Source organism: Trematomus bernacchii, unplaced genomic scaffold, assembly GCF_902827165.1.
Source record: "Trematomus bernacchii unplaced genomic scaffold, fTreBer1.1, whole genome shotgun sequence".
In the NCBI taxonomy this organism is placed as follows: Eukaryota; Metazoa; Chordata; class Actinopteri; order Perciformes; family Nototheniidae; genus Trematomus; species Trematomus bernacchii.
Genome location: NW_022987803.1, coordinates 1,156,179 through 1,168,868, shown reverse-complemented (window position 1 = coordinate 1,168,868; position 12,690 = coordinate 1,156,179). Strand labels below are relative to the sequence as shown.

Genomic DNA, 12,690 nt, shown 5'->3' with positions numbered 1-12,690 from the left:
CTGCCCTGACACTTGATTTTCCCTTCGCTTTATCTTATCCTATCTTAAAGTGATGTAATTGAAAGATGATGCTCTCCTGACCGAGTCTCCCAGCTGTTTGATGTCCAACACCACCGCGTCTGTGTTCTTCTCCAGCTCCCCCGCCTGGGCCTTCATCACAGCTGACTTGTTCCTCCAGCCTTGAAACTGAGTCTGTTGAAAGATGAAATATATTCTTTGGACAAGCTCATTGAAGGAAAAAAACGTACACAACTTTCACAAGTGACACCAAAAAATTATTTGATCCATTGTTTATGTTTATTTGCAAATATTAACGGGCGGAGCTTCAACTTGTCTTCGATGCATATTTTTTTGTTCTTGCATGTCATGAGTGTATGAACCTGCAGTCGTAGAGCAGTGTAGTTGTAGTATTTGAGCCTGTCGTTGGCTGCAGCCCCGGAGGAGATGTTCAGCACTGCCACTTTAAGCTGGTCCAGCGTCTTATTGGACTGCCGCAAGTCTCCAATCAGATGCCAAATGCACTCATCACAACCTGAAAGCACAGAGTCATTGCAGTACCACAGCACAGTGTGTTACAATTTACATCATGTGGTCTTTTGTTGGGGGCTGTAGTGGTGTGTCCTGCAGTCACTTACTGATGTTGCACAGGTTGACAGCAGCCTCTGACAGGCACTCCCCTGTATGCATATCACAGTGTCCGCTCTCACAGTCACACTCTGTGAACACAAGCAGCTGAGCGTCACCACAGAGGAAAGACATAAAGTATTGCGGAACAGGTCAGTGTACAGTAACCACACACAGATGGCTCGTTGGCCTGAGTCCTGCACATCTGTCTTGTGGCTTCTCTTGTGTGGGACTGATGCTTTTAGCAGCTGTGTGTGTGTGTGTGTGTGTGTGTGTGTGTGTGTGTGTGTGTGTGTGTGTGTGTGTGTGTGTGTGTGTGTGTGTATAGATTGGGCTGCATGGTGATGTCATCCAGCTCTCAGCAGAGAGGGCCAGATGCTTCCTGACATTATGTGTGTGTGCACTGTGGTAGATGGGAAGGGAACATGAGTACTCAGCGAGGCCTTTCCTCTGGGAAAGCGTTATCTGCAGTTAATGTTTCGACAAATGGTGCGGGGGTGTTTATTCAGGAGAGCCAAAAAGGTTTGACACACAGTATGACAGACAGATGCCTTACTCTGGCAGCCAGAGGGGATATAGTCCCAGTAGCCGGGGAGGCAGCGCTCACAGTAACGGCCCCCGGCCCCAGGGCGGCACGAGCAGCTGTGGGTGAGGGGGTGGCAGGTGGAGCGGAGGGAGGCCGGCCCGCATTCACACCTCCGACAGCCCTGACAGCTGGAGAAACCAGAGTAGCCCTCCTAGAGTACATGAAGAAAAGCGCGGTCAGACAATCACACAGGCTGTCGTTATAGTCTCCAGCTCATAGGGTCCTGTTGTGAACCCGGAAATGTTCAGTACCAAAAGTTTTATGTTAGAAAAAAGTGTAAGACATGCAGCTGCAGAAAGTGCATACAAATCAACTTTGGAGATAACAAAACAGTCCACGAGGACATTCATAAAACGTTATAAAGTATTAATAAACGGTACAGACATTGGGGACAAATTAAGTTTGAACTGGTGCATATTGATAGCTATTTGTGTTTTGTTTACTGTTCCATTAAAATAATGTATTCATTTGTGTTGTTTGGATTTGCTTTCTCTTGCATGTGTTCAATGTTCCGCGAGCATTAGAGCATTTCCGAACATTTTAAGTAATTAGACCAGTGTTGACTTTGTTTAAGCAAACGAGAAAATGTTATCCTCCCACTGTCACCAGACCAACATGTTAAGATTTTGAGGGCCTAAGATATTCTACAAAATAATATTTAAAAACATTTTTTGTTTTTGTTTTACCAAAACAACTTAATTTAATTGTATTTAAAATAACATTTCCAAAGAAATAAATCCTTCGAGTCTGCCTATTCAGTTTCTGTTGGAATGTGAAGGGTTAAATGAAAGAAGCTCGTCTCTGCGAGGTGAAGACAGGAGCTGATTGGTGGTCCAGCTATGAATTCACAGAGGGCCAGCTACAGTAACTCAACGAGAGAGTAATGTCAACTGACAGTACAATTGACCAATCATATCTTCCCTCTAAATGGGTAGGCTTTATTATCGCAGACTTTATGACAAGTTCCCCCCGCTGGGAAGTTTATACATGTGTTATAGAGAGGCGAAGTCCCTCCCTTTCCGGTGAACCTTATTTCGGAAAAATTATGTATTGAAGTCAATGGCGAGAGAAAAGCTATCTTTCGATCCCGTTTGAATTGTGCCACGAATTACACATATGATGTTTGGCAATTTAAAAGATAATTTTGCAAGTAAAAAAAAAAATGTTTTTCCGTAAAACTGTGAAGTAAGACCTTTTTTGTGTGAAACCGCTCAATGAACTACATCTCTGGTCTCGCACAACAACACACGTCACCAAGATGGCCGTCACTACTGTCTTGCCAAAAAAGGGATTGACTACCCTCACTATCACCACAATGAAACACGTCCAGAAGAATGTCATGCAAAGCTGCCTGCCTTCCTTCGATTGTCCCTGAACTGCCTGATCTTTTTAATGTTTAATGTTAACCATTTGTGCAGATAGCATGAAGTAATAAAAGATCGCCGATGCTAATGTAGCGTTAGCATTAGCATGTCTCCCCCGGGGGCATCCGGGCTTAAATTGTGTATTATAGAATGATCACACCAGTGACAGTACTCTTCAAAGGGTTCACGAAATATGACTACTACTCTTACTGTTTAACATTTTGGGTTACTTAATGTTACTTCATGTTAAGGCTAATAAAAATGACAAGGCTAAGGCTGTAATGCTAACTAACGTGCTTGCTACTAGCTAGGTAGCTAACTTGATCCAGCCACTCCTGGTCCTTTCATCAGACGGGAAGCAAAAGAATGAGCAAGACCCATTGCTGGTATGATAACAACCTGGTACTAAGCACACAGGCATCTTGTTAAAGTTATCTTATCTTAGCTATCTCTTATTTAGTGGAGGAAAACAATTATGACATCAGTTATGACATCACTTACGCGACTCTGGGATTTGTAGTCTTTCTAGTTGCGTATTTTTCATAGTCTTATATTTCAACAGTTTTACGACAAACTGTGACTTTTTTGACATGGAAATGATTTTTTAAGATTGACAAACATCATATGTGTAATTCATGGCACAATTCAAACGGGATCGAAAGATACGTTTTCTCTCGCCATAGAGTGCCACAGTGACGCGTCCTAAAACCCGGAAGTAAACTCCTTCCGATAGATAGATTTATGATTCGAAAATTATAAAAGTCATCAAAAAAGATAAAAGTCATGATAAAAGAATCATAAATCTTATCGATAGATAGGGGTCAGAGGGCCTAGGTATAAAAGTCACGGCTCGCCACTGTTGAAACTAGATATTTTTACAGCAAGCAGGCAGATGTTATTCTCAACATTTTACTTTCTAACTTTTACTGTTTATGTAATTTGTCTCCCCAAAAATTGTGCTTACCCTGGGTCGAATTTTGCATTCCGAAATAATGTTTTTGTCACTCATATGAATGACGGCCCAAAACCATGGAAATAAGAGCTACTGTGAACAAACAGGAAGTACGATCACGTGGTCTCTCTCACCTCACACTGGTCGCAGAGGCGTCCTGTGACTCCCGGCTTGCAGTGACACACACCTGTCCTGTCGTCGCATGAGGAGGTGCCACATTCACTGCACTCACAATCTGCGACACACACAGGGCACATTCACTGATGGGAAAAGTAGAGGTCAGAGCCTGCTGACAGGGTTATTTTTGGACAGGGAGGGCCTAAAGGCATATGCTAATCCTTGATCCGTAATGTTCACCTCGTCAGGTTTTTCCATCGAACATCTTCAGTTGACACCAACTAAGTCTAACTTTTGCTGCATACACTGAAAAGAAATCTGAAACTTTACTTTTATTAAATGTATAATGACAACTGATTTCACACAACTGTATTAGGTTAGTTAAAAGCAATAATAATAAGTTACAAATATTATTGCTTTCAACTAACCTAATACAGGTATGTGACATTTGTTGACACAATAAATGTAATTAAAGTCAACGTTTCAGATTTTTCAGTTTATGTAATCATTCTGAAATAAAATAAAGATATGAACATATATGTGATGTCATATGCTAAACTCAACCTGGAAATAAAGTCCCAGGTCATCCTGTGTTTAGAGCTTTAAGCCACAACATGGGATCTCAAACACATCTTGCAGTTCACTCGTTGCCCCCACCTCTGCAGTTCTTGGCACTGATGGCGTCGCCGTAGAAACCGGGGGCACACCTTTCGCACTTGGCCCCCCCGGTGTTACCCCAGCAGTGCTGGCAGTGGCCCGTCACGTTGTGGCACTCGCTGAAGATCAGGTTAGGGTCGGAGTTTCCGTTACAGTCGCACCTCTTACAGGAATTACCAATCTCCATGGGCTTGCCGTAGTAACCTGGAGTACACCTGATGGAGGAAGTGTACACATGACTCAGTATCACTGTGTGTAACAAAGGACAGGTTGAGAAAAAACTGACAAAACTGACAAAATAAAATATAGAATAATTCACAATTGTTTTCTTTATTCATCAAGTGTTTCTGTGTTTGCAGGTGTTTTTTGATTTGGGTTTAATTCATTTGCAACATTTCTGGGTTCACTATGCTGGCAACTAGACTATTATGTTAACCTCAATCAGTCATCTTTAGATTTTGTGTTGTATTATGTGAACAGAGAGCTGGTTGGTGGTTTGAACCCCCCCAGCACTGACCTCTCACACAGATGTCCAGCGTAGCCCTCTTTGCACTTGCAGCGCAGAACGGCAGCTCCTCCGTCACAGTGCACTGCAAAGCTGCACACACACAGGGGGGGGGGGGGGGGGGGGGGGGGGGGGGGGGGTATTTCAGAGGTTACACACTGCCAACACACAGCACTGTGGCTGCACAAACAACAAGAGAGGGGCTTACTTATTGGAGGGAAGGGACAGGGGGCAGGCGCAGGGGCGGCAGGTGTGTCTTCCATCTCGGCTGGGGGCAACCATGTAGCCATCCTCACACATCTCACAGAAATCTCCTGTACTGTGATCCCTGCAGTTCTGAAGAGAGAACATTGGCTATGGAAATTAAGTTGAATGCAGTGATGTGGACAGATAAATAATGTGGGGAAACTTACTCTGCAAACACCAGTGATGTCTTCACAGGAGTCTGCGTGGCTTTTGCAGTTACACGGAAAGCACTGGTTTCGCTCACTCAGGAAAAATCCCTTTTTACACTGTAAAGTAGAGGGAACAGACATTTTTTATAAAGTCTTTAAAATCCTTTGGGCTCTGGGACTTCTTCTCCCTGAGTAGAGTAGTTTACTACTCCCTCTGCAGAGCCTCTGTGTACATTAAATGTTGTTCATAATAAATGACGAGATTACTCCTTTGATACCAATAATATTCCTGATAGTTCTGATAGAGATGTTTTTACAATTGAACATAATGTTTCAGGCACCAGTTGGCTTGTGTTCTACAGAATGACGTTTTAAAAGTTGCATCCTGTCTGATGTTTGTTCACCCCGGATTCTCAGGATGGTGTAATATGGGAGGTCAGAGCCATGACACACACACACACACACACACACACACACACACACACACACACACACACACACACACACACACACACACACACACACACACACACACACACACACACACACACACACACACACACACACACACACACACACACACACAGCCCTTTGAATATCTTTAAACACTTGAAACAGAACCATTCAATGAGGCGTACAATAGCAGTCTGTAACTCCATAGTTTGACCTCCTTGTTCCACTCAGTTAACTGAAGCCTCCAGAACATTCCACAGCCTAACAGAAAGTGTACAGTGCTGTATGCGTTACCCATGATTCACATTTGCCTTAGATTTTTCAAAGACATACTTCTGTAGCTTGCTAATGTGAAAGACCCTGTGAACAGCAGCATGGATTCTTCCTGCAGACCCCCTGACCCATAGGGCATGCTCTACAGCAGGGTGCCCAAACTCTTTCACTGAGGGCCATATACAGAAAAACATACGAAGGGCTGGGCCCCTCACATAAGTTAATTTATAAGTTCGCAAAATCAATCAAATGTAGGTAAGTTATTCTTGATACTTGAATATGTTGAAGAAAAAACAGCCTCCATCACAGCTCTCCAGAGGGTTTACTTAATTTTATTACAAAAAGTGTTGCAGCTCATTCCTTAAAACAGAAGCCTCAGATTGCTTATGTAGCAGGATGAGTCCTAATCGCCGTTGTAAGGCATATTCTTGTGAGCCTATCACCACCAGGGGGCACCCTATAAAGGAGCAGAGGCTTCTAGCTGGCTGCCTCTTGTTCGTTGGTGCCCAGAACACCCTTTGAGAGGAGGACACTGGAGGGAAAGCTTAGAGTAACAGAGCTCGGACCTGATCAGCCTGACATAGGCAGGAGTTAAGGACAGAGGAAGGCAGTATACGTGCTCTTTTTCAAGGAGCTGGTTTAGCAAGAAGGCTTGGCTAACTACCTGTAGCAACACCAGTGCTATATTTAGCTTCCCCTACCTCCCTTTTCTAACGTCAGGATCAGACCAGTCTATGGACCAGACCCAGCATGGATCCAGACAGATGTGAGTGACTTAAAGCACATATCAGAAAAAACTAAAAGGCATGAACAAACTAGAGTCCACATGGATGATGTTATGCGACTAGCAGTCCGGCAGTGGCTCAGTCAGTAGGGGCTTGGACTGGGAGCTGTAGGGTCGCCGGTTCAAAGTCCCCGACCAGACCTAAAAATGGATTGTGGACTGCTACTTGGAGAGGTCCCAGTTCACCTCCTGCCCTGCCGTGGTGCCCTTGAGCAAGGCACCGGACACCCCCCTTCCCCCCCTCACTCCCATTGCTCCCCGGGCGCTGAACAATAGCTGCCCACTGCTCCTAGTACTAGACTCCTGGTACTAGGATGGGTTAAATGCAGAGGCCAAATTTCACTGTGTGTGCTGTGTGCTCTGCATGTGTGACCATTAAAGAGGGTTTCATCCCTCCCAATTCTATTCTATTCTATTCTAGCCATGTTTAGGAAAGTAAACACAGCTGTCCAATGAGGGCTACAGGATAGGGATCAGTAAGCATAATGAGGAGGTTGACAAAAACAGGAAAGTCCTTTCTAAAATAATTGACTATCAAGTGCTGTGTGCCTTTGAGCTAGCCCTGCGTTGTAATATGACATGTGTTTTGAGTTTGTGTATAAGTTTGCTTACATTTTGGTAGAGCCCCCCCGGAGAAAAATGCACCAGCCGCCACTGACCTGTACTGCTGATTCTGTGTGCTGCTAAGTGCTAATCAATTGTTTGCTTTTGGCTACTGTGTTCGGGCCGGTTTTGGCGTTGCCTACGGCAGTATCATCACCTGTGCTGCTGATCCTGTGTGCTGCTAAGTGCTACATCAATTGTTTACTTCTGGCTACTGTGTTTGGGCCGGTTTGGCGTTGCCTACTCTGTAGGTCCGCTCCCCTGGTGGGATTTTAGTGACTGGACTGCTGGGCTAACTCCCTCTTGTTATTTAGTTATTTTTTCCTCCACTGGATTTAAACTATTTTGTTTACTTTGGTTTTCATTAATAGTTTATTCCTATTATACTTTTAGAATTAGCTTCAGGTCAACTAAAATTGGACCATGGGCCGCAGTTGACCCCTGCTCTTCATCATTATCGTATACTGTACATATTCGATGTGGCAAACTTCCATGTAAACACATCCTGAAACTGCAGCTAATGAATTTAAAATGTGTTTGGTGCCCACAGAAAAACAGATGAAACATTTGGCTCCAAATGGTAGTCCAAGCCATCAGGATTAATGACCCACAGGTTTATGTGAAACCCCTGAGATCCCGAGCTGCTTCCCATTTGTAAAGCCACTTGTTTAGGCCTATTAGCTGTGTGACAGTCAGTGATGGTTCAAACAGCTGCAGTGTGTGCACAGGGCCCAGCGTTAGCAGACAGGCAGCTGGTGGTCTTGAGATATGACATGGACTCTCTAGACTCCTCTAAAAATGAGAGGAATGGCATCAGTATAAACACAGTAAGATGTGGAGTAACAGTTTCCTGCCCAACTTTGGATGACTTCACGTTGCGATCATTTGCGTTTATGATTTGGGCTCCACCACAGAAAGGAATAGTTCAACATTTTGGCAAATATGCTCTGTCATTTACTTTCAAAGAGTGAGATGAGAAGATTGATTCCTCTAATGTCTGTCAACAACTATGAAGCTTAGACTTACGCCTATAGCACAAAGACTGGAATAAAACAGGAATGAAAGAATGAGCGCTGCTCTGTCTGAAGTAAAAAATATTATTTTAAACTCCTGTGAACAAGTAAGATGTTGTCTCCATTATTTAACCTGATCATCAACAGAAATGTAAGATGGGCAATTGTAGATGCATTTGAACTATTTGATAAACAACATCCATCCACCCAGCCCTTTCCAGCTACGTTAATGGAAAAAGCATTGACGAAGACACTGTACATAGTGCTCAGCAACAAACAGCAGACAGACACCGGCCTGTTGGTGGAGACTCACACTGTGTCACAAGTTCGACACATTTATAGTTGTTTTTGGTTTGAAATATCATAACTCTCCTGTCATTTCAGATCCCGCCTTCCTCCAGGCTCTTACAATCAGCTCACTCCCCTCACCTGATCTCCCCAGCCCTCCACCTCACCTGATACATTCCCTCATTAACTCCACAGTTTATATACCACCTCACTGTCACTTGTCCTCTGCCAGATTGTCTTGTGTGTTTTGCCAAGCTCTCCAGCATTTCCTATTATATTTGCCTAGTTATCTGTTCTGCCCGGTTTTGACCCTGCCTGCCTGATTTTGGACCTGGAGTTTCCTCCCCATTTCCTGGTTATAACCCTGCCTGTCCTTGACCTGAATAAACCGAACCTTTTGAACACTGCTTGTATCTGTGTCGTGCTATTGGGTTCAAATCCGTACCTGTAAACGTGACATACTGAGCTAAAAGTGTTGCGTGCTTGGAGACAGCTCTAAATGAATGCTTATGTTGCTCTGTACTGGTGTGTACACATATTAGCTAAGGAGAAAGCCATGGACACAGTGTAAGGTTTAAATGTATTGATGCATTATCATGTTTCTTTTTCTTCTAACATACATTGAAAGTGACATTGAGAGTAAAATATGTCGTCATTCGATTGTGACTGAAATGTTGTTTGACTAACATAAGCCTATTTCTTTCTCTGTTTTCCTCCTTGTCAAAAAAATGTAATTTTTTTTCTGTCTGTATGAATCTAGCTTAGCTGAGATTTTGATTAATCGTTCACTCCATATTGCCCTCCTTGATATGGCCACTAGTGTGAGAGAAACATCCTCAGTGAACTTTAGAGATGTCAATAGCCATAGTTTAACTTTGAGCCAGGCTAGCTGACCCTCCTCAGTTTTTAGGGCTAGGTTAAATATTCTTTATAAAGCCCAGAAACTACCCACAAGTTGATATACTCTTATCTTAAAAAGACAGCAAATGTTTTGACAAGACCCCTTTTCCCTGGGGTTAGTGGAATCTGAAAGTGAGAATAGGAATGTTAACCATTGTGCTCATTTCAATACCGCTTAACATTCTGAGAATTAAAGAAATTGACATTTGCAGCCTTCGCCAGCTATGAGCACACTCAGTGATGTGATGTATTTCTGTGGCCCTCCCACTGCCCTAACTACAGCGGAGAACAAAGATGACATTCAACATGTTAGCCTCTCCCTGTTTTCATGTGAAGCAGCTTCTTCCCTTTCAGGAATCAGTGCATTTCCTGTGTGTTGACTGAATGCTTCAAGATACCATACGGCTCTATCTCTGCGATACACAGCCAAACACATGCAGCTCAAAAACAGGATTTGTCTCTGCCAGTGCTTTCCAAAGTCAACATTCACTCTGCCTCAAAACTGTGTGTGTGTGTGATAAAGATCAGTTTCAAATGTGATCAGTTTAATGTCCATTTGCCTGCCGACATCATTCTGCCAGACTGGGAAAATGAAGTGGATTAATGTTAAAGCTTGAAGCTTATATTTCATTTCCTCTCTGCGTCCTGACTGAAGCTGCTGCTGGATTTGTTTTGACATCGAGGAGAGGTTCAGACCCTGGATTAAGTCATGCTTACTCCTCCGAACATCCTGAGAACAGGACAGACCCAGGGTCATGAGAATCTCATCCTCAGTAACTGTGCACAGACAGTCTGGCTGCAGGGGCCCCTCTCAGGGGACCCTCAACAAAGAAAGCTCACACAGCGAGAAATAAACACTTACACAATAAATTAAATGAGAAATAAATGTTTAAATTGTATTTGTAGCACTGCCAAGTTTGGGCCTTAAATAAGTCTCCATTCTCGAGACATTTTCCCAGGTTGTGTCTATTCACTGTTATACTCTATCAGTTTGAGAGCAAAGTCACTATACAGAGAATCGTCGTGGCTCTCTGGATCACTTCTATGTACCAATGGGTTCAATTCAAATCAACCCCAAAAACCTTCAAAGCAGCCACATAATTACAGTCTCGGTGTACGGGAACATTTGTGTAAAAGGATGTAGTTTGGACCATGGCCTGACATGGGGTGCTAGCGGCTACAGACAGCTAGCACTGTAAATCAAATCAAATCCAGTTTTATTTATATAGCACATTTTAAAAACTATTTTTGGTCGAGCCAAAGTGCTGTACATGCAATAAAAACTCTTTGATAGCAAACAAGACAATAAATGACAACAGGAAATGTAAAAATCAAACACAGGGAAATGTCAGGAGTCGTACTCCGCTCTGACTAGAAGGCCAGAGAGAAGAAGTGAGTCTTTAGTGTAGATTTAAAAACCTGAACAGCAGGGAAGACTTAGATGACATCACAACTGTTCAATAAAGGCTAACCTATTGTCAGCATTGGCTTATTATAACTGTGTTACACATCTGATGGTGTTGTGAATTGAAACATTAAGAATGTTATTCCCAGATTGAGTTAACATAACAAATGTGTTGATAGAGAAGATCATCAATCGTGGTCCACTCTGCAAAACCCCAGATTACCATCAAATACATTTGTTTAATATTAAAATCAGTGCTTTTAAATTGTTGTTTTCTAAAACTTTGCATGCATGGTTTGGTAGGGAAATGTGGTTATGGCAAATTAATTATTGTTATGGTAAGATTTTGGGAAAAGCAATATGATACACCTGGTGCAAATAAACTGTACCAGCAACAATTAAACTGCTTTATGGGGAGACAATTACAGATTGTAAATATATTGTTTACAGAAAAAAACATTGGCCCTCAATACAGTATGACCAAAATGGATTTCATTTAATGAAAATTGAGCAGAATATAATTTAAAATCAAAATAGATGAACTTTGGCCTATAGTGAGGCTTCTCATGCCCTTACTGTCTATTGTGCTCTCTGTCTCTCTCGGAGGTTGCTCAACATTTGGCAGCTGGTTTCTATTAGGGAAATGCCAGGGAGGGGCGGGGGGGCGGGGGCATGACAGTGGTGGAGATAGTAACTCAGAGCACTTCAGCGCTTTAGCCTTGGGGTACGTCTGATGACACAAACACACACATGTATGAACACAAAGCAGGACCGAGCTCTATAGACAGCCATAACTCATCACCCTCAAACCTGCCTCATCTGTTACAGTTTGTACCCTAACCTTTGTGTACACGATCATCAGCCTTACACATGTGCAGTAGGTACAAAAGTTGTGAAACTAAACATAACATGCACAGTTTAGCAGCCAAAAGGAGATTTAAGCAAATCTGTCTTACATTCGGGAATGTCTGCTGCTGTTCCCCAAGCCTGGCGGCAGATGCTGGATAGGCAATCCCTGATAGGATGCAGAGAAGGCTGAACAGAGATTTAGCAGCCATATTTGTGTATTTGCCCAGTGGAGCACTGTTCCCTCTCTGCCTGTCCCTGTCAGAGTCTTCTGGGCAGCTCCTCTCGCTCTGCTGCACCCGTTGGCTTCACTTTTCCTCTGCTCCGACCTCCAGATACAGTCCCAGCCCGGCCAGTGAAACAAACTTGTGTGGACTTCCTCCCTTTCTCTCCCTCCCTCCCTCCCTCCCTGCCCTGATTCCTCTCTCCTAGCGAACTTGCCTCTCCCCTGAGCCCGTGCCTAAATCACATACAGATGGGAAGCCTGGAAACTGAGAGAAAGAGTGAGAGGGGGAGAGAGAAGAGAAAGAAGGACAGACAGAGGCAACAGAGGGCTTCTGTCTGAGGCAGACAGTGCACCCATCCAAATATCTCACCATTTGCAGGTCTGTGGCACCCTTTCACCTTGGGCTCAACAGGCAGCACCTCTCCCCCCCCCCCCCACAGTGTGGGCAGAGGGTCTAAAGCAAATGGCACTGTTTGTCTGTAGTCAATGCCTTGAACCTCGGCAAAAAAGGCATTAGATGCATTAGAAAGTCAAGGTAAACTTGCGGTTAACTTGCGGTCTGCAATGCGTGTCACGCTCGCGCACACAAGTAAATATATATGCACGTTAATTCTCACAACGCGTCAGACACAAGAAAATATACATTAATTTACATCAGAATCAGAAAGTTTTTATTTTGTATAATTTTTATTTGTTATA

The 12,690-nt window shown here is 43.4% G+C and overlaps 1 protein-coding gene across 2 annotated transcripts in view; it reads right to left on the bottom strand.

The window, feature by feature from the left end:
* The window catches only part of lama4 (laminin, alpha 4), a 41,431-nt gene extending 29,310 nt beyond the window's left edge, over positions 1-12,121 (bottom strand). Inside the window, exons 1-10 of one of the 2 annotated variants that reach the window (XR_004557586.1) lie at positions 11,876-12,121; positions 5,219-5,317; positions 5,014-5,159; positions 4,818-4,898; positions 4,301-4,515; positions 3,661-3,761; positions 1,181-1,361; positions 636-716; positions 381-532; positions 82-192 (exon numbers count right to left, since the gene is read on the bottom strand). Coding sequence is in view for 1 of the 2 variants with exons in the window: in XM_034150696.1 (XP_034006587.1) it covers positions 82-192; positions 381-532; positions 636-716; positions 1,181-1,361; positions 3,661-3,761; positions 4,301-4,515; positions 4,818-4,898; positions 5,014-5,141; positions 5,219-5,317; positions 11,876-11,977 (1,251 nt within the window). In the remaining variant the exon portion in view is untranslated. The remainder of the gene's footprint in view (positions 1-81; positions 193-380; positions 533-635; positions 717-1,180; positions 1,362-3,660; positions 3,762-4,300; positions 4,516-4,817; positions 4,899-5,013; positions 5,160-5,218; positions 5,318-11,875) is intronic. The other variant, XM_034150696.1, reaches the window with a different exon arrangement.
* Between the last annotated feature and the right edge of the window lie 569 nt (positions 12,122-12,690).